Source organism: Martes martes, assembly GCF_963455335.1.
Source record: "Martes martes genome assembly, chromosome: 3".
Taxonomy (NCBI): Eukaryota; Metazoa; Chordata; class Mammalia; order Carnivora; family Mustelidae; genus Martes; species Martes martes.
The window spans coordinates 3,388,803-3,411,351 of NC_137890.1; the positions used below are offsets into that span (position 1 = coordinate 3,388,803).

At 45.1% G+C, this 22,549-nt stretch overlaps 1 protein-coding gene across 1 annotated transcript in view; it reads right to left on the bottom strand.

Moving 5' to 3' along the window:
* The window catches only part of MYO16 (myosin XVI), a 442,217-nt gene that overhangs the window by 15,811 nt on the left and 403,857 nt on the right, over positions 1-22,549 (bottom strand). The window contains exon 33 of the mRNA XM_080798962.1: positions 10,963-11,054. Coding sequence (XP_080655088.1) covers positions 10,963-11,054 — 92 coding nt within the window. The remainder of the gene's footprint in view (positions 1-10,962; positions 11,055-22,549) is intronic.

Sequence of the window (22,549 nt, forward strand, 5' to 3'; positions counted from 1 at the left end):
GCTAAACAAAATTACCGAAGATATTTATAATATCTCTTCGCCAAGAGATATTTAAAAGTAAGAGAACTAATTAGGATTTCCTGGAATGAAATCCTCATTAAATTAATTAATTAAAGTACATAGAATCTATGGAGATAGTGGAAGATTACTTGATTATTCTCTAAACCATTTTTCATTCATTTATAATGTAAAAGCCTCCCTTTTCTAGGATTAACACTTAGAATGAATGTCAACTCCAACTTCTCTTCATCTAAACATCTAGTAATTCATGGAGTTAGTGCTCCATTGGCCACACTGGCCACCTTGCAACGCAGGTGTGCAGCTGTCTCGGGATCTTCGCTGTTCCCACAACTGGAGCATTCTCCCTGACACCAGCATGGCTCACTCCCTGACTTCCTTCCTCTGTCTTTGCTCAATGAAGCTTCTGCTGACCCTCTTTCTTAAAGTCGCTACTCAACCCAACCTCCTTCCACACCCACTCTTGTCACTCCCAGGTCTGCTTATCCTGATTACTTTTCTTAATATATTTTATTTCCTTTTAGTATATTATGCACTTATTTAAATAGAATTTAAGTCCCATGAGGGCAAGGATGTCGGTTTTGTAGACCAAGGTGCCTAGATCTGTGCCTGGCACGAGTTGGTCCACACGGAATATTTGTTGAATGAATGAATGAATGAATGAACTTCTGAAAATTCAATTCTGTGCAATTCAGTTTCTTAGAATTCAAAATATTAAGCTATTAATGCTTTAAGTTGTTTTATATAATTGTATGGAGTTGTAGACATTAAAAGCATACTGTTTTATATATAAAACATGTAAAAGCCCACTGTTTTTTAACAGGCAATACAAGAGATGTTCAGAGTCTCTCTTGTTGTATGTGACTTTCACATATCATGCCAACTTTAGAACCTAATCACCAAATAAAATGTGACTTTAATATCCTCCAACCAGTAATGCAACTGCCTATGATTTTGTTTACCAAGCTTATTGGTACGTTTTTAACATGAGACTGAGTTTAAATATTTGAACAAATTTAGGAAATATCCTACCAGTTTGCTTCTCTTAATTCATCTGAAGCCACTACCAGATGACAATTACACTGAGTTGGCAATTTACTGAGTGCTTGTGTTTGGAATGCAAAACTGATTATGATGCATTCAATGCATTCTCTGTATGCTCAAAAGTCTGCAGGGTATACACACATGCACGTAATTATAATAAAGAAAAATAGGTTATATAAAAGGATATATGAATTCTAGAATTACAGAAACCAATTTATAGAAGCAAATAACTACTTTGATTAGAAGGGATGCTCCAGGAAGGCCAACAAGAAGAAAGTAACATTAAAGAAAAATCTAGAAGGTTACAGATAAATGCAGAGAACAGTCCATTTCAGGCAATGTTCTCAGCATTAGAAGGAAGTTGGAAGTATGGTCCTATGTTATAAAAGGCATGGGGCAATTGTTATTGGAGCAGAGATATGTCAAACTATATTGTAAATTTACACTATTCTCACAAATAAAGTACTGGTAGCATGAACTCCTAAATGTAAAAAACAAAAACAAAAACCAACGACCAACAAACAAAAAATCCCAAACCCTAAACTTTGAAATATAGAGAGATAGATCTTTACAACAGCAAGGTAAGAGATTTTTTCTTTGACTTTTTGAAAAGAAAGTTCTTTTTTAAACAGTACAAAAAAGCATAACCTACAAAGATGAGGGTTAATTTGACTACATTAACATTATAAATTTCTGTGGGATAAATACGTCACTGGGTCACGTGAAGTTAAGTCCACAGCAGCCCATCTCTCTCAGTAATTATAACTAAACTTTGGACAAAATACACATCTATTTGAGGACCAGAAAGGTAAACAAAAACATGTGAATTGTGAGGGGCAATCAGAACTTGGAGAATAAAGCAGAAGTAAAACACACTCAGATTAAGGAAAACTAGGAGCATTCTTGGACCAGCTGTGAATGACCTGCTCAAGGAAACAGTAGAAGGAAACTCAGAACTTCTGGAGTGAAGGAGAGCTGCAGAATGGGAAGTACTGGGATAATAAAAAGGAGGTTTTTCTCCCCTGAAGTTGTCTGATGCATGCATAACATTTGAAGGCAAAAGTTACAGCATTGCCTGGGAAGAGATATTCAATGTATGTGGGTGTACTGTATGGGACAACTATAAAATAGATGTAACATATGGCACAACTATAAAGAATGTAGATGTAACACATTTGCAACTGTAGATGCAATGTGTGTGGTGACTATATAGTAAAGGTCAGGAAAGGAGGTTAAATGGAACAATATATGGCTGACTGCAGATAGACTGAAAGGTAGGTGTGTCTACATTACAACTGCTAATCAGCTATGAAAAAAATACATATGAAGAAACACAGTTGAACTACCAAAAGAGAAATTAAAACAGAGTCCTAAAAAATATTCAAATAATTCCAAAGAGAGCACCATTGGGAAATAGATGAACAAAAATGGCATAGAGAAAGCACATGAGAGAAAACGGACAGACCTAAAGCCAATCACATTAATAATTACACTAAATGTAAATGGTCAGAACACACCAACTAAAATACAAGGACCATCAGACTGGATAAAAAAAACATGATTCATCCATTTTTTTTCTATAAAAATCATGAGTTAAATATGGAGACATAATTAGGTTAAAAGTAAAGGGATGGATTTTCTTTGGGATGAGGAGGGAACGGAAACATCCTAAAACAGGATTGTGGTAAGAGCTGCACAACCCTGAGGGCATATTAAGGGATCCTGAATTGTATATTTTAAAGGTGTGGATTGTATGATATGTGAATTATATCTTAATAAAGTTGTCTAAAAATAATTAAAGGGATGGAAAAAAACACACCAACAGAATGACGAAGTGGCTATATCAACTTCAGACAAAGTAGACCTCCGAAGAAGGAATATCATCAGAAAGAAAAAAGAAAAAAAGACATAATGATAAATAAATATAGTCATCAAGAAGATGGAATAATCCTAATGGATCACATATCTAACAACAGAACTTACAAAGATGTGAGGCAGAAACTGTGAAACTGGAAGGAAGAGGAGACAGAATCTCAATTATAGCTGGAGACTTGGATGCTGTTCTTTCAGAATTCAATAAAAGAAGTGGACAGAAAATCAGCCAAGATAGAGAAGCACTCAATAACACTGTCAGGCAACCTGACCCAATAGACATTTCCAGATCACTATCCGACAATAGCAGACTACTCCTTCTTCTCAAGTGCATGTGGAAATCCCACAAAGATATCCTGAGTCATAAAGTAATTCCTGATAAATTGGAGAGAACTGAAATTATACAAAGCATATTATCAGATCATAACGCAATTAAACCAGAAATAAAAAGCAGAAAGGTATCTGGAATGTCCCCAAATATTTGGAAGGCAAAAACAGTAGTCAAAGAGGAAGTCCTACAGGAAAGCAGAAAACATTTTGAATTGATAGAAAATAAAAGCAAAACATATCAGAATGTTCTGAATGCAGGTAATGCAGCGAGAGGTGGAAATTTATTGTATTAAATACTATTAGGCGAAAAAGAAGGCATCAAATCAATGATCTAAGCTTGCTATTTAAGAAACTTAGAAATAGAACAAATTAAACCCAGAGCAAGCAAAAGGAAGGAAATACTAAAGAGCACAGAAATCAATGAAACAGAAAAATAGTAAGAGTATATCAATATAATCAAAAGTTATTTATTTATTTATTTATTTATTTTTAATTTTTTATTTTTTTTCAGAAGTTATTTTTAAAAGATCAATAGAGTTGACAAACTTGTGGTTGGACTAAGAAGGAAACACTATAAGCCAAGTGTTAGCCATGCCTGCAACTGACAAGGAATATTATTCAAGGTATGTAAAGAATTCCTGCAAATCATCAAGAAACTCACGCAAACCAGTTCAGAAATAAGAAAAGGATGTCTTTGGACTACCAGGTCTGACCTGGTATGGTCAGAACATATGAAAACACTCCATGGCAACCAGGGAAATGCAAAACAAAACCATAGTAAGATCTGTTTTACAGTTAATCACATTGGTAAAAAAAAAAAATATATGATTCATTAAACCAAGAGATTACCAAAACAGAAATGTGAAATATTCCCTTTTAGAGCTGTATAACTCAGTACAACAGTTTTGGAGAATAATTAGCAGGAACTTCCATGTTGAAAATGTGCATCTCCAGAAATGCAGCAGAAAACTTTGGATATTTGTCCCTACTGACGAGTTAGAGGCGTACTCCATGATTTTCACTGTAGCATTGTTTGTAACAGTCATCATTTGGAAACTTGGCTTTGATCAAGTTCCACTCCCCTTGGTCAAACTGCAAATCTGTTTTCTTAAGAAATGTCATGAATATATGTATGTGAAAACTGATTCTGAGAAAAGTTGAAAGTGGAGGAGGCATGTTTACCCCTAAAAGGTGAGTAAGACAACTTTTGTTTGAAGGTGTTGCAAGAGAGCTTCCAGAGGCACCAGTGAGAACCCGTGCTAATGCCCTGATTAGGTTCCTCTGGTAAACGTTTGGGTAGGAAAGTCCGTGTTGCCATATTGTCCCTGGGCATTCAGCGTCATTTCCCAGCATCTTCCAAGGAGTTCGCTGGATTGGGTTTCTCAGGACCCCGAGAGACACCTCTGACCACCTTGTGAAAATCTGGAGGACGAGGATGGGGCTGCCAGGGACACAGTCATCCCCTGGGGCCAGGGGTGGTAGCAGGGTGAGACCTGCCCTGCCCTGCCCTTCCCCAAGCGGTGGTGCATTCCTTTGGCCTCTTCTCTTGCAACAGACTTGCTCCCTGCTGAGTCCACCGAGGGAACCTGAAGGCAACGGGAGTGTGTCCACTGTCATCTCCCTTCCTATTGCCTCCCTGGGACACCCCACCTTCAGTCCCTTACATTTAACCTGGAGCTAACCCAGAATAAAACATGTATCAAAGTGGGGGACAAACACCTTGACAAGTACAACAGCAAGACAGTCTGCGGAGTGGTCTGCTCAGAGGGATACACCATTTTAAAAGCATGCCAGGCATCCATTAGGATCTACAGGCATGATGGAATTTACGGGTACATCCCTATCAGTCAAGGCACAAACAGGCTTGGAGGGCTGTGCACTAACTCCAGGACAGGGGTGGGGGATTAGGAACTGGGTCATAGATTTCCCAAAAATTCATGGTCCCCAAAATATCTGGTGCCAGAGCAAATATGGGGAAATATTCAGATTTACTGAAGTTGGGTGTTTTGCTCTCACTGTGCTTCTTTCCCCGAAGTTGATAGTATTCAGCCACAAAATATTCTGAAAATCACATACTTGCCCCATTTAAACCAAATCCCAGATGAGTGTGGGGTGGGGGAGGGGCTGCCCTCGGTCTCATCTCCCACATATTTTAGATAGCATCTACTATGTTAGAATCAGAATTGAGGTTCAGAATACTGACTCAGTGGGGGGAGGGGGAGGAAGAATACTGAGATAATATGGCAAACACTGTTTTTAAGCATTTGTTATACAATAGGGCAGGCTTGTCAGGTTATATAGATTTTCTTGAATTAATCTGAAAACTACTCGCTACTTTCTCTACCCCCAAGTTCAATAACAGTTACAGGGCTCATACTCTGTTCTTGGTTTTTCTTTTCCTTTCTTTAATTTTCAAAATTAAACATAGTTAATGAAATGAACACAGAAATTCTTGAGTTAAATGGAGTTTGTCCTCAACCACGTCCTCTCCGTTGTTTCACTCTCTCCCCTGAGCCCTAGTGTGGGCTCGTGGCAGCTTCCCCACCCGGAAGGTGAGTGTGCCAACGTATCACAAGACCTTCTCATTTCTCATTCTTCTAACATTTCTTAAAACTGAATGATCTCTTCTTTGGCAATAGTCAACATGTTCCCTAGAAAAACACTGTGCATTGAATACATTTTGGATTGACGTATGGTGCAATCTTATGAGGGAAAAATATAAAATATAAGACTTGGTTTTGTTTTTTTATTTTCCAAGTTTCTATGAATCTAGGTAGGATTTGTCTCTTCTCTGTTGAAAATGCTTCCATTCAACTCATACCATCAAATTAATTTGCTGCCTTCATTTCTCGCACGTAATATGGAAGTCACGAGGGGTGCATACTGATTCCCCCAAACCTCCCCTGCCTGGAAGGGCTTTCTGTCCATGCTAGATCGGCTTCTGTTTGTAGCTTACAAATGAAATACATACATGTTTCCTTTCAAAGTGCTTATCTAATTTCTAATTCCTACCATGTGCTTTAGAATGATCCCTTAATGACTGAACTAAATGTGTCTACGTTTTGTTATTTTTTCTAGCACACTGTTTCTTTTCCCTGCCAGGACACATTTCAGGCAGTGCACGTGACAGATACAATGGATACGCCAGGAAGGCGCTGGCTTGATTTAGAGCCCCGCAACACTTCATTTTGCTGATATGTGACGTTACCGAAGGGTTTCTCGGATGGTTCAGTAAAACCAAACGCATAACAATTTGTCTCTTGATTGTGGATCGATCGTACATTGATTATGGTACGGCTTTCTTCGGTGGCTGTGTCGGGAGCAGGCTGCCTATTTGTTAAGCTCTCAGGGGCTAGACTGCCACTGTTTTATCAGAGAGCATCTGTGGTTTCTGACAAGGAGTATTTGGATATGACAGATATTAATAATACGTTTTTATGCTCTTTAAAAAATTATAACACAAAGTTCGGGAAGGAATACCATAAATGCCCACAATGAAAACCAAAGATCGTAAACCACGCAGTATCGCTGCAGAGAGCAGACACCTGAGAGGAGTAAAACGGCGTGAAGTACCAGTTGGAGAAGTGAAAAGGAGGATGTAAAAACGAATAATGGGTGTGTGCTGGGGGGAGCGCTGTGAATCGTGTAAGACTGATGAATCACACCCTGTACCTCTGAAACAAATAATACACTGTACGTTAGTAATAATAAAAAAGAATCTACGTGCTAAAGTCCATAGACTCCCACCAATCGCAAGATATTCCATATAAACAAACAAACAAAAACCAATAAGATATGTTCAAAGGACGGGAGAAACGGGCTCGGGGATGTGCAGCACAGAGCCCTGAGCAGAGGCAGATCCGCAACTTCAGGCCGAGGGCAAGAACCAGCATTTTATTTTCTCCATCCCCTCCTTGGACCCCCCTGCCTGTGGGCCCCCGCCCGCCGCATGCTTCACACTTTTGCTCTATTTATAATCCGTGGGGATCCTGTGTCAGGTTACCCGGCCGTCCGCGGATGGCAAGCACAGCAAAAGATGCCGAGTCACCCTGGGTTGGAAGGTGTTCTCAGTGTTCCCCTCCCTGCCGGGTCTCCTCCCGCCGAGCTCCTTCGGAGGGGTCTCATGGCGCCAGATGGCACGCACTTTTTGTAAAAAACTGATTTTACATCTCCCAAAATAGCAAGCGGATAAATGGCATATGATTTTTATAAATACTGTCTAATTTCAAACCCAACCTGAAGTGACTTTTACAGCCTATGAAATTCCAGAGCTGAGCGGTGGAAAGTGCCGCCAAGTCCCCCGTGCCCCGCCCCCACGGCAGGGCCAGCACATAGGACCGCCTGGTATCGCACACTCACTGCCGGGTGTCCCCGCGCCGCGGGCCCTGCAAGGTCGTGACTGTGCCGTTCTGCTCACGGCAAGGACATGCCAAGCCTTCCCTAGGAGGAATACACAGGAACTCAGCCACATTCAAGATGGGTCAACGTCCCAGCTTTCACGCTTTTCAAATATTTCAAGTGAAATTTATTTTTACTACTTTAAAAAAAAAAAAAAAGATTTTATTTATTTATTTGTCAGAGAGAGTGAAAGAACACAAGCAGGGGAGCAACAGGCAGAGGGAGAAGCAGGCTCCCTGCAGGGAACCCGATGCGGAACTCGATCCCAGGACCCTGGGATCATGACCTGAGCCGAAGGCAGAGGCTTAACCCCCTGAGCCACCCAGGCGCCCCTATTTTTACTACTTTTATGAAAGGCCGTTCTGTGTTACAGATTTGTAAAACCTGTGTAATGGAATAGGACATTAACTGCATTGTCTCCATGCTGCACCTCGAGGAAAGCAACAACTAATAAATTTATTAAGGAGCGACCTTCATCTGAAAATGTTTCATATCTCTATCAGACTCGGTCAAAATTCTTATCTGCAAGCAACAAAAGCTCTGGTCACCGGAGCAGGTGGAGTATTGGGAGGTGACGGAAAGGCACGGATTGAGAAGGAATTGAGAAGGGGGCAGGACCGAGGCGGGTTCAGGGGCTGGCTGTGGTCATATGCCACCTAACACCTGTCATAGAAGGGAGCCACCTCGGCCACATGTCACCCCCTTGTGACGTCTACTCTTCTCGTGCTTCCCATCATATGTCTCTCACTCCATAATCCAATAGACCGACTGAGCCCACCTCGCCAGTGTTTGTCTTACTCTCAAGGGATGGAAGGAGGGTGAGTCTCTCCCCTTATATTTTCATCGTGAGAAAACTTAACATGTGACTGATGGCTAAAAAGCCAAGTCACAAATGTCTGCCATAGTTACTTTGATTTTTGCCTTGGCCAACAATTCAAATTTTATGAAAAAGTTGGATGACTCTTCCATTCTTGTTAATGGGTTTTGGTAAATTCATTCTCCGAAATAGGACATATGATCTTGGCATCCATTCCAAGCATGCACTCTGAATTTTTGCCATGATCTTTGGCAAGTTACCAAATCGATTTCCTGTTTTCTCTATGTACGATAACCCCCGTGCATTTTGTCTTTCTTAAAGAGATTTCACTAAAATCACGGATGATGCTAATTGGGCTATAGATGTCTGCAACGAGCAATTCCATTTGTAGTCAACATTTAATTTTACTGCTATATACCCACTCAGTCCGGGACTGACTATAGAATTCTTACATAGTTGCATCAGTAGAAAATCTAAAAGGTGATATGTCTATAGGTGTCCACGTTTTTTGTAGAAATGCCACATGAGACATAAGTCTTAGCGCTTCTCAGCAATGACAAATGTGTCCTCCCATGAGGATGCGTGCACTTTTGCAGGGAGGACAACGAGCCTGGTTTCCTGCTTCCTTGAAAAAAGGCATCACAAGGTAACTGAAGGCAGAGAGTTTGCACCTGAGCAAAACGCCCCCACTGACAACTACGGCAACTTATTCCCGAGGCTCTTTCCCATCTCTCTTTGCTTCTTAGCCAAATCCGCAAAAGAGATGCCCACCTTATGCACTTTCTTGCAAAATCACCCTTTTCTCTACGAACCCCCCACGGCAGCGGGAGCCCTGGATAGGGCCGACCGCTGGACTCTAAGGTGCAGGAATCAGTCTTATGATAATAAAAACCAAACCTGCGTTCGTTACAAGTAGGTGCCCTCTGGGAACGGCCTGAGATAAAGCATCTGTGAGGCTTGCAGAGGAAAGCAAATTCATCTCGAGGAACAGAGGGGAGATTAGGAGGCTCTGTTACGGCGCCCAACCCACGTTTTCTTCCTTTTCCAGCACCTATATGTCACTGTAAATGATTTCAGCAGACTGCCTACCGCAGATTTAGTTTTAAGATTGAAGTTATTGATTTTTCTCGCTCCCTCATCAGTGTTATTTAGAAAAAATCTCAGCTGATAACAAGGGACCTGTCTGTAGAAGGCCAAATATTCAGATGAAAACGCGGCACTGGCTGGACTACTGATTTTATGGCAACAGCCAGATAGGCGGCTGACTTTATTTTTTAAGATTTTTTTTAAGAAGATCTTATTTATTTATTTGAGAGAGAGAGAGAGAGAGAGCACGCACACAAGCAGGGGGGAGGGGCAGAAGCAGAGGGAGAAGCAGACTCCCCGTTGAGCAGGGAGCCAGACCTGGGGCTCCATCCCAAGACCTGGCGATCATGACCTGAGCCGAAGGCAGATGCTTAACTGACTGAGCCACCCAGGCCCCTCCTTTTAAAGATTTCTATGTAGATATTTGACACCACGAAAGCTGTACCATAGCTTCATACAAAGTAAGAACGCTGTTGCTAAAGCAATCATCTTGAATATGCCGGTAACATGCTTTTGGATACATCGTTGGCTGTGTCACCTTGACCACGAACTCATCTTTTTGAAGATGATGATTAAAATCATCTTTAAAAATTCAGCATAAAAAGAACACTAGAGTATATGACAGAAATCCTTTCTCTTTCTAAAAACCCTAGTGTTTTGTTTCCTCAAAGTGATAATCTTTATTTGGTGAACTTTTTAAGGCCAGACACATTAAGCCTGTACACAAAAATTGCTGAAACCCATCAAAAACAGTTTTGTGAACTGTGATCTCATTTTGATTTTATAGAGTTCTGGTCATTTGCTCTATTTTCTTTTCTTTACCTACTTTTTTAAGGTAAGCACTGCACCCAGCAGCCGGGGGCTTGAACTCCCCACCCCATGATCAAGAGGCACATGCTCTCCCGGGTGCCCACATACTATATTATAAATCAGTCTGGGTTACATGGAATTCAGAGCTAGTCACTGAGATTTGGTGGCATAAAGCCACAGGTGCCTCAAGCGTTGTATTCCTCTGCCGCCGGCACCCAGAGTCCTGGGTCAAGTGCAGAGAACGCGTCAGCATCACTCCCGGGATGTAATGTCGTCTTCCCGTGACGGTGACTTTAAAATGTCACAACATAAATTACGTCTACAATATCTAACTTAGAAGTACTTATTAATTTTGTTTGTTTGGGGCATTCTTCTCCTCCTTCTCTTTCTAACCAGCAGGAAGCTGGCGTCTCTGAGACAGAGGAGGAGAGAGAAGGATGTCGATCCGAAGACACCCGGGGCCAGAGTGAGAACAAGCGCGTTCTCCAGTCCGGGGGGACACACGCCCTTGGTCCCACCTTCAGGAGGGCCTGCTCCCGGCTTCCTTCCCGCCGCTGCTGTAACCATGCCGACGTAGGGGTCATTACCTGAGTGGTGTGGCTCTCTCTCGGTCTCTGAAACGAGGAGGTCGTAGAGCTGCTCACAGACAACCCGCAGAGCCCATCTTCTTCAGGTAAACCTGCGGAGGTCAACACCAAGAAGCAGGTGAGTGTGTCCCGCCCGGACGAGACAGGCTGGGTACGGGCTGCGGTAAGCGCCAGTCGTCACAGTTCGTGGACTGACGGGGTGGTCAGTAAATGCTCCTCGAAGAGTAAATCTCCCAAGAGGGCAGGAAACAAACTACTGCTGCGATTCCGTGTAATGAAAGAGGAAACGCGCGGGAAGAGGCAATAAAGGGGTAACGAGGAACTGTTCCGCGCGGCACGCGGCCGGGGGTGGGGGGTGGGGGCTTCTAGAGACTGAGGATGGTTCGGGGAAGCAGCGACGGTGGAGGGAGAAGCACGTGGACGACAGAGTGACCGGTCCCCGAACTGCCACGGAGGGAAACTGGCGCCTCCTCTGTGGGGCCGCGGGGAGGCAGGCGGGGATTCGGGATGCGTAGACGCTGCAGGAGCCTGTCCACGCGCGCTCACCGCACCCACCGAGAGAGGAAGGGACGGGGAATTCCACGCGGGAGAGGTCGGGACGGCCGCGCATTCCCAGCACACCAGCTCCTAACCGAGCCCGGGGGAGAAACAGCCAGCGTGGGGACATTTACGTCCCCCACCGAAATAATACAGAAACACCTCCCAGGCGTCAAAGGCTTTTGCTGACGATCGCTCCAGATGGAAGCCGGGTTTCCCGACCTCCGCCCGGCGGACACTCTGGGCTGCTTCCCTGTCGGCCGTGGGGCTGCCCTGTGTAGGGTCCCTGGTCTCTATCCCAGCTGCTAGCGGCCCCCCAGCAGCTGGGACAGCCCTGGAGGCAATATCAGCCCTGACTGCGGCCCCGGGCAGAGAGGGGCCAAATGGCATTACAAGTGATTTGTTAATAAAAATGAACACTTGAAGAGAGAAGAGTCACCTGATGGCACAAGCTCAATCCGGAGACCTGAAACCCCGAAGCGGTTGCTGCCCGTACCTAAAACCGGAATTGACCAGGACGGTGTAACCGGCGGACCGTCCGCAGGCTTCCTGCACGGAAGACAGTGAGCGAGTCACTGCAGGCTTCTGCACGTGCAGGCGCGAGTGAGTTCCTCAGGGGGGTCCGCAGGACCCCTCGACACACGACAAGGCCCCGATCGGTCTTTCCTGTTACATACGCAAATGCCTTGGCACGGAAGTGGTTCGCTCCGTCCAGACTGGGCAGACTGGGGGCCGCCACCCGGAACGTGACAGGCCGACAACGGGGGTCACGGGGAAGACGGGCCCTGGCCGGAAGCAGCAGTCGTGTCCGACGGGCTGGGGCACGACGTCGGGGAGACGGGGGTAACAGGTGCGGGGCGGGGACCCGTCCCGCAGGAGCAGAGAGGTCTGGGATCTAAACCCGGTGGAAGGGAATCTGGGACTCTGAGCTGGTCACGAGCTGGAGTTCCAGGCCAGTGGGTCAGCAGAGGGTCGGCTGTGGAACGGGTGTCCACGCTGCAGAGCGCCGCGGAGAGACCGGGGTCCGCGTGGAGAGGGCTGTGGAAGTGTGGGTGCTCGTGGGGGGAGCAGAGTGCTGACCGACAAGCCAGACAAACGCCCACGGCTAGAAATCCCACTTGCTGGACATCTTACGAAGACCGGGAATCTGACAAAAGGGGAGGAACGTGGCGACCCACTTTTAAAAACTGGATTATAAGTTAGAAGGTTACTCCCCGAATAAAAAACAGAAACTTGGCTCCTGGAGGAGACAGACTCGGAGCCGAGTCAGTAGCACAAATGTGCTGTAGACGGTGGCCTTTAAATGAAGCTAAGAACCCCTCCCGGTCCCCCTCTGAACAGGGCACTGGGGAACGCCGTGGAGACGAGACCAGCGCCCCTCAGCCAGGACTCGGAGTGAATGCGTCGCGTCACGGGTCAGGCAGGGGACGGGTGACCTCGAGCGGGATCCCGGAGAGAGCAGGGATGGATCCTGAGGGAGGGGAAGGAGGGCTGTGGTGGTGGAGACGCCACAGGATCTGAGCCTTCCGGGACGAGAAGGCTCTGAACGGTGCAGCAGGTGCAGTGGGGGTGCGTGGAGACCCCCCGGGGAGACGATGACCTTCCAGATGCTGCGCGCCCAGCAGAAGGGCCTGTGAGAGGGTGCGGCGGGCGGGGGCCCTGTGGGATGTGCTGGAAGGCAGAGCAGGTCGAGGGAAAGCCCTTGACGGGGCGCCCCGCAGACGCCAGACAGCATTTCGCAGGCCATGGACAGCACCGCCGGGCTCTGAGAGGGGACTGGGGTGAGACGCCACTTCCCCCGAGCGGTGCGCCACGAGGCCTTTCTTACCTGGTGGCCAAAGAAATCACTGATCCCAGAACCTGTGGCCGGGCCGGCAGGGTGGGGGCGGACGGGGTCAGCGTGGGGCAGGTGAAGGCGTGGGGACGGAGAGGGCCGGCCAGGGAGAAGGAAGGGGCGCTCACGGCAGCCTCGGCCTGTGCGCCGCCTCCTCCCCGTCACGAAGCAGCAGGTCGGGGGAGCCACGGAGACCACCCGCCCGGGGTGCAGAACCCCGGCTGGTTGTAGCCAGCAGAGGGGAGAAGCTCACTCGGGCCGGTGAGCCGAGGGAGTGGGAGCCGGGGGATGAGGTAGCGGCCGGGAAGCACCCGGAACGTTAGCAGGCAGAGTTTGGTTTTGTTCTGTTTTGGACCAATAAAATACTTTATCTCGTGTCCATTTCAGAAGCAGCGCATTTTAAAGGCAAATGATCGAAACAGGACACCAGAAGAAAAAGAGAAAGCCCGTGAAGGAAAAAATGGACCAGTACCTGTATCTGAACATTTAAAAATAAATATAAACGAAAACATCGTAAAGATAAAATGCAAACGAAGAAAACAACAATACAGAACATTTAAATGCGCTGAATAAAAGGCTCTATTATTCTTAACACAACCTACACAGTAAAAAAAAGGACCGGCTGTCAGATTTTAAAATACGGGCAAAGACTATGTCCAGAGAGGAGAGAGAGAAAATAAGCACCAGGTAATAAACCTAAAAATAAGCAATCAATCAATCGATAAATATTCAAAGAAAGGCACAGAGACGTACAACAACTTACCCATGTTATTTACCAAGACAACAAGCGTGACAAAACTTTTCATTCCAGAAATCTCACACACATGAAAGAAAAGAGAAAATGTAGCGAAACTCCGTGTGCCCATCACCGAGCTGGATGTGCGCTATTTCAATCTTGTTTCATTTACTTTTCATCATCTTAAAAAAAAAAAAAAGACCTGGAAACTGCGTCATCTCACCTGTCCGTTCCCGAGCACGGGTCTCTGCAGGCCAGGGGTGTCCTCGTGCAGTGACAGTGTGCTGTGCAAAGGCCCCCCCGGAAAGCCCCCAAGTCTCGGGGTAGAGAATTCCGCCGTGTTCCTACCGAGCGGAAGGTTCCTGACCCGCGGCGGGGAGAACATCTGAGGTGAACCGAACGTTTCTCTGTTGACTTCCGTGGAAGGCTTTGGTCCCAGGAGACGGATCGCGCATTTTCACGAACACGCTCGCGTCTTCTTGTGGCCACAGCCTTCTCCCCAGACCGCGTTCTGAGGCGATCGTCCCCCACCCCGGCTGCAGTTCTGTGTCCTCCACACATGTGTTCCGTGGTACCAACTGTGGGTCCGACGGTAAGCATGTCCCCTTGCTGAGACCGTCGTTCTCAGGAGCCAGGCTTGTCCGGATGACAGCAGGTCTAGCTTGTCCAGATGCTAAGGTCTTCTGAGACTGTCCCCATCCTGCCCCCCAACCCGCCGCCCCGAGACTGCGCTCTTCTGTTCAAAGAAAGCCGGCAGGCTTGGGGAAGGCATTCTACGTAGTAGAGAGGGGCGTTCTAGAAGACAGGCTGCTCTGCACTGGGGCTGGGCAGTGGGAGAGTCAGGGACTCATCGGCCTTGATGGAGGGCGCAGGTAGGGGGAGGAGGCTCTGGGCTCCCTCTCTCCTTGGGTAGTGGGTGCTTGGTCATGAATCCTTCCCCAGGATGCTGGGGGTGGGGGTTGTGTAGCATTTAGGACATTCTCCCCATCACGTGTGTGTGGACCCAGACCCTGGACTTCCTTGAGATTTGTAAGGGGATGTTGAAAAGGGAGAGCCTCTGTTGGTGAAGTCTGCACATAAAACTCTAAGGCTTTATGTAAAGTCTTCCAAGGAAAGAAGCGTGACGCAGGCTGTAGACAGTGGTGTCCCTCTGCAAATCATGTATGAACCAGTCGGCGCCTGCTCGTCATAATCCCTGGAATTCTGTCCAAACCCAAGTTTATTTAGTCAACAGCAGTGGGGTTTGGTTCTCCTTTCATGTCCTCCCAGCTTGCCAAGTACCCCCTACTCCTTACATGATGCCTCTCCCGGCGCTTGTGAAATTGGACATCGGTGTTCCTCCATCTCTGACGGTTTATTCTGTATCTCTACGTCCACCCTTCTCAAGCGATAGTTCTCGAAGCTTGGCACTCTACATGGTTTTGCCGTCAGTCTTCTCCCTCGTTTCCCTTTAAATCTTTTCCTCTGATGCCATAAATGATCCCCTCTTCTCCAGCTTCCGTGAAAACTCTACCTCTTCTACCTTCCCATCCTCGAGCTCCCCTTAAACTCCCAAACTATAAGCATTGTTTATGTAACAACCGTCTATAGCCAGAAGTCTCTCTTAGCGCTTGAAGTTCAAATCCAAGCCCCAGAATAAACCTCCTCTTCAAACTTCATTTCTAACTTCTGTTAAAGAGTGTCTTGTTCTCTTGCCCAGAACCTCAATCTCTCGGATCACCCTCGCTCCCCTCTTCTCGCCATCTGTACCAGCCCATTCTCGAACACTGTCGTTGGAGTGCACAGCCCATGAAGGCTCAGGCGGGGGAATTCAAAACCGCTATTCCCAACGCAAGTTTCTGTTCCATGGATCACTCTGAAATAACCCAATCAGGGAGGTTTCTCCACAATAGCAGGTAGCACCTCACCCCTCCAAGCCAAGACTACTCTCCCAGAGACACTCTCTGAATTGGCATCTGATGCCTGGAGCAGTCTCGCCACTTTCTGTCCCTTAGTTACTTATCTCCTCCATCAAAGTATCCCATTCTCATCCCTGCCACACAGATCTTGGGCAATACATTTTCTTCACTGGAAGGCACGCCCTTCTAATCGGAGTCTGATTCGTTTTGAAAATCCCGGTCCTCACCAGGAGCATCTCAAACAATCCCAGCCCACGAAGAATCTCCTTTTCCAGGTGGGAGGCAACAGGACACTCATTATTCATGTGACGGATCGAACACTTGTCACCGGCCGCCCTGCTTCGTGACCTCTCTTGAAATGTCTCGTGGGCGTTCTGTGTGCGCTCTCTTCTCACACAGAGCAGGTCTGACTTGCTTACATTTCCTATGGCTCCGCACACGTTGCACAAGGTCTGCATGCAACGGGTGCTTAATAAATGCTTTGATGTACTGATGTGTACCTGCCCTTCTCTAGGCTTCTTCCTGTCAATCTGTCCTTTTTATTATTTTGAAACCTCTAACCCTCCAAGGGGTAAAACAGAGCTTCCCCAGAACTCCACCCGTCTATCCCAATTGCCATTCATGCCAGATGCTCCCAACTATGATGTCCGTCAGCACACTGAATGCCGGCACGGGCCACCAAATGATACGCATGTTTGACCATACACGCATGCGGACTGGGGCCTATGTGGAAATAAGTCATTAGGCATTGATTTTAGCATTATAGTCTGTATGGTCTGGGATGAATTAATTCACTGCTTCATACCTCATCTACAGCATGCCTTTTTGCTTTTACTGGACACATTTTCAGCGATCTTCTAGCCCCCAAATATCTAAGCTTTTATGGTATCTGGGGATAGGTAATGTTTATTGAGCACTGACTTGTGCTAGCCCCACGGCAAAACCCTCATAACAATCCCATAAGGCAGGTCCTTTAACTGTCCCCATTTTTAAGATGAGAAAACTGAGAACTGGACAGGTTAAGTAATTTGCTCCTAGGCATGGAGTTCGTAAGCATCAGAGCCGGGGTCTGAACACGGACACCCGGGAAAATTGCGACAGATCCGGGGAAAAACAGAGTCAGCATTTCAGCCCAGCCATTTTGAATCCTGACTTTTCAACCACAGCGGAGGAAATTCAATTAAATGAAGTCCAAATTAGCAATTATTTAAGATGACTTGAAAATATTTTTAGCCAGAAGGAGTGGGGCAGGGCTTTCTACAGGCCCGAGGAGCTGGCTTCCTTTGCAAAGCTACCTTCTGCTGCTGAAAATAGAGAATTGCACAATAGTCCAGATTTTCAAGTGAAGGCTTGCTTCCTCTGGTAGTTAGCCTTTGAAGGAGACAACAGTGTGAGTTCCAAAGAATCTATACAATCCCCATAAACAAAGTGGTGTTGTAAAACGTATACTTGAATGTTTTTCACGGCCTCAAACGAGAGGATCCTCTGCCAGCATTCTGGATCTCTCTCGAGCAGAGCTGACGAAAGCCATTTTTAGATGTTTCCAGAACCACGGTGGTTTGGAGCTCCGATGGATGTGGCTTCAGTATGGTCCTGGAGGCCATGCAAAGAACGCAGAGCTCCTCTGGTCCTCCAGCTGTTCTCACCTAGCCCTCCCCTGCGGAAAGCCCTTTCCGCCGCAGGTAACCCTCACTGCGCACACCGAGGATAAACGTAACAGACGAGAAAGGGAGACCATCTTCACGGAATGATAAATGTCAGACCAAATGCACACTGTGTTCTTTAACTGCCGCGTGTTTCCTTCTGTCCAGCAAGATCATGTATATTCATTGAGCAGCAAGGAAGAAAATCATACTGGACATAAAAGGGACTAGCTGGAATCTTTATTTCCCCACAAAATGAACATCTTTATACACACAATATTTTGTGTGATGCGACTAAAACGTCCTAACACGAGAAACTGTTCTTTAATCTAATGATAAATAACCACAAGTCCAGGGAATAATTAAGTATACCAAAAAAGATCTAAGTCTGTGTTCACATCAGTAAAAAGCCTGGCAATTAAAGTAAGTGATAGCTATAATTACCCACACATAACTATATTTCAGCAAATGAACAAACAGATAATTATTTCTGGGAAGCAGAGGTAGTGTGCAGATACTGGCATTCAAGAGAAATCATTTCCTAGAAAATAACACTATTTCTGATTCAATTAGAATTTCAAGTTATTCTAAACATTTATTTCCATCTTGTGCCTTTATTTAGAAAGCACGTTGGCTATAGGTTGTGAATTTGGAATGAGGACTAGTAACTGCTTTCAGAATTACAATGATCACCTATATATTACATGCTGCACGTGGGTAATGTTTGTTCAGTTTGTATCACACCGACAAGGAGAAATTTTCTAACTCTGCACCCTGCACAAAACTGACTGGTTCTTAGGTAACGTGCATCATTGTTCCAATCACTAAGTGCTTACCCAGCGGAAAGTAACCAGGGCATTGTGCCCGATACGCTAGTAATCTGGGGAGGTTGCAGGAACCCAGACTTTCATGGTGTTCACGAAAGCAGACCAACATCAACATGTCGAGTAGCTTTGAAAGACTGAAATCCCAGTTGAATTAACTTTCCTTTTGTGCCTGAGATTTCTGAGCGATTGTCAATTAAAGACAACACAGAACTTGCTTTATTTTAAAATCTGGTCCCTATAAGATTTAAGGAGTAATGTACATATACCTGTCTTCCAGGGCTCAAACATTTGTTACGTGCTGAAGTTTAGAAGTCTGAGAGTCCTAAACATTTAATTTGATGTTATTAATTTCAGGCAAGGTGGTCCACAAAAAATTTCCATTTTGGTTTAAAGGATTTTTTTTTTCTTTGTTCCATTGGCTTTTGGTTTTAACTTTGATTTTTAGAGTAAAACTCACAGGTGTTTGTTTGTTTGTTTGTTTGAACTAGACTTTTCCAGGACCATTGTCCAACCCATAGCTTTTGGTTTTTGAGTCAAGACACAGACAAATTAAATAATTTGGTGACAGGAAGTTTCTCTTTTCTTTTTCTTTGTGGTAAGGTTAAATGTCATCCAAGGCGAGCTAGGGAGAAACATGAGCTGAAATTTTAGCAAAAGTGAATGAGTATATGGTCATCTTTCTTAAATATTCCTGTATTCAGTTTTTATCATTTGAACATATTTAAAATTCCTTTTTTTGTGTGGCCATCTTTGAATACTCCAAAATTGCAAGGAGAACAGGAATCAGTTACTTTCTTCCTAGCCCTTGTGAAATATAATTCTATCACATACCTGCTGGCTACAGCTGTCACTTAAATTCCATTTTTATTATTTTAGGAATACTTAATTTCAACATAAAGGTATATAGTGTTTTCATGACCTCTACCTCCTCCCAAAAGGTTAGCATCAGAGCTTTTAGAACGTAACCATCTTAAGAGAAAGACTGAATCTCTCTATTTCTAGCTAAACAGAGTCACGTAAGACTAAACATCAAAATTAACACGGAAAGTTTTATAAAATGCCTATTTAAATTGAGTTGGAGTAACACATCAACAGTGTTGTTTTCAGGGTGGGAAATCGAGGGGCAATTTTGCTCTCCAACACACAGGGCTCGGTCATTGTCCAATAAGATGGGGTGCCCTTCACTGCGCGTGCTTAATGGCTAGCTCGAAGCCAAGCAGATCTGACCTTGCGGACGTGGAGACACGCCACACAATATTCCTAAGGTGGGGACAGCAGCAGAATTGTAAAACTCAAACTTTATAAAAATAAGCCAAACATGACGCAACCACACACGTAACAACTATATGAAAACGTACACTTTGACCCAGTGGGATGTGAGATGTATTTCCGAGTATTTCTAGGGAACAGAATTGATAGATTTATTCTTTTCTTTACTCTTCTCTCTGCTTTCTGAAACATGTTTAATTTTTAGAACGCATAAAATTATAAATGTCATCTGATTAAGATATTGTTTTTAGAAGCTGCAAAATTCAGTCAGGAGAAAATGTTAAGGAAAGCTGACGCTTTGGGGTCCAGGGAGCCTGTATCATTCTTGGCCAAACTTGTGTCTGCTTGTAGCGGTAATAGAATTTGGTAAGGGCAAGTTTCTTTTTCTAGAAGTCTTTGTTGCTGGCAGAAAAATCCTTCTGTCTCTAGCTGATGTCACTGCCCCCTGCCACCATTGCACCAAAAAGGCTCTGTTTTGTGACCTGCATCCTTCTTTTTTTTGTTTTTTTAAAAGATTGACTTATTTGGAGAAGAGTGTATATGTGCATGTGTGGGGGGAGGGGCAGAGGGTGAGGCAGAGACAGAACCCCAAGCGGACTCCCCACTGAGTGTGCAGCCTGACGCGGGGCTTGAATTCAGGACGCTGAGGTCACGACCTGAGCTGAAATCAAGAGTCAGAGGCTTGACCGACTGAGCCACCCAGGCGCCCCTGTGATGATCTTTCTGGTCATTATTTGTAACCCTTGCTCAATGGGGGGGGGGGGGCGAGATCCGTAAACACATCTGAGTTTTTCCCCGAGTGTGCGATTCAAGTAGCCTTTTTTCTGAGCGCCGACAGAGAATTCCCGCTCTGCTCTGGAGACCTCCCCGCTCAGCTTGAACAAACGCTGCCCGGACCAACTCCCCGCCCCCATCCCCCTCCCCCCAACCTCGGCCCCTGCCTGGTTTGGCTTCCATCCCCCTTCTCTTCTGGCTTCTGACACCCGCGTGACCACGTGTGGGTGAGGAACATACTCAGCTGGGAAGCTATGGTGCCAGCCTCCCCGGGGTCCCTCGGATCTTGAAGGAAGCCTGAGGCAGGGAGGGGACCAGCCACCGTCCTGCTGCGTGACACGGACTCTCCATGCCCCCTCCATTCCCCGCCCATTCTCTCTTATCTTTATCTTTTTAAATTCTGGAATTGCAACTAGCACAGGTCTGTGTCCGCTACCCAGAAGCCACCGTCATCCTCTCTCCCAAACCCCATGGGCTTCTCCTCCTCCAGGGAGATCCTGTCCCATCCTGGGCAGCCATCCCCTCCCAGCATCCCTCTTCGCCCAAGCCCCTCCTCGTTGGTCCGCGCTGCCATCCTGCAGGTGTGTGAAAAGTAGCATTTCCTGTGTCCTTCCTGTGTTTTTCTCTAATTCCCAGTGAAGGTGGGCTCTGAAAAATGCTTACGTGCTTATTCATGTCCCCCGTCCAATTTCCTATTCAATAGCCTTTCGTTTTGTTTTTAAGCAAACTCCGAATATGACCCTTTGTTGGTCAAGTGTGTTGAAAATAATTCCTGTATATATACGTCTATATATATAATTGTTTTCCTTTATGGTTAACACTCTTTGGTGGCTTAAGACATCCTCCTTTCTTTTCCTATCTCTGAGGTTAAAAAAATCCTGTATTTTCTTCAACCACATTTGATTATTTTACATTTGACACTTAGATCTATAATCTACCAGAAGTGTCTTGTGTGTGCAGCACGAAGGAAGGGTCAAGTCCATTTTTTTTCCTCTCACGGATGGTAATTGATCACCCTTCCCCCAGTGCCCTGCAATGCCAAGTTTGTCATAAATTAAGTGGTTATTTATGCAAGCTGGGAAGGTTTTTTCTTTCCCCTTCTGTACTCCTAGTCTCTGGAAGGGCTTATGTAACACTTGCATTCTTCATCCTGAAAATTTTGAGACAACTTACTGGGAAAGTCATTTGGGTTTTCCTCAGAGAAAAGTACTCAATTTCAATTCGAATTGATTTAATGTTTATGTTACTATTTAGCTTTGCTATTTTGGGGGTCCATTTTGGTTAGTTGTAGTATTTTGTTTGTTTAATTTTTAATTTAATTTTTTCAGTGTTCCAAGATTCATTGTTTATGCACCACACCCAGGGCTCCATGCAATCCGTGCCCTCCTTCATAGCCACCACCACGCTTTTGTTTTTCTTTTTTTTTGCGAAGTGTGTCTGTTCATCTCAATTCACAAACTTATTTTGGCGTAAACTGTTCATAATATACATATTACTATTTTCCAAGCTCTAGAAAGTCTGGGGTGGGTCCCCTCTGCATCCTAGAGTTTGTCACCTGTGCCACCTTATTTCTCTACTATCCTTGCAAGAGAGTTTTCCATTTTATTCATGTTTCGAAGATTTTTTTTTTCAAAGAACCGACTTCTGGTTTTGCTATTTGTTATACATTTCAATAACTTATTTCTTACCTTTACTGTATCTTTTCTTCCACTTCCTTGGTGTTTCATTGTTGTTCTGTTTCTAACTTGTTGACATTTAAAAAACTGATTTTTGGCCTTGCTTCTTTTGCAAAACAGACATTAAGACATAAATTTCCCCTGATGAAGGCATTAGCAGCGTCCCACAAGTTCTGTCATATTTTCATTGTCATTGGTTACAAAGTTCTGCTTCTTTGTGATTTCTTCCCGAATCTACTGATCCCTTAGAGACGTAATTTAGAACTCCCAGAAAGATGAGAAAGTCGTTTTTAATATCCGCATGGCACACCTTTCCTCGCTCCGTTCCTTCACGTTTAAATTTTTAGCAGCCTCATGCTTTACACGCTTTTCAGAAATCTTAGGCTTTAAAAT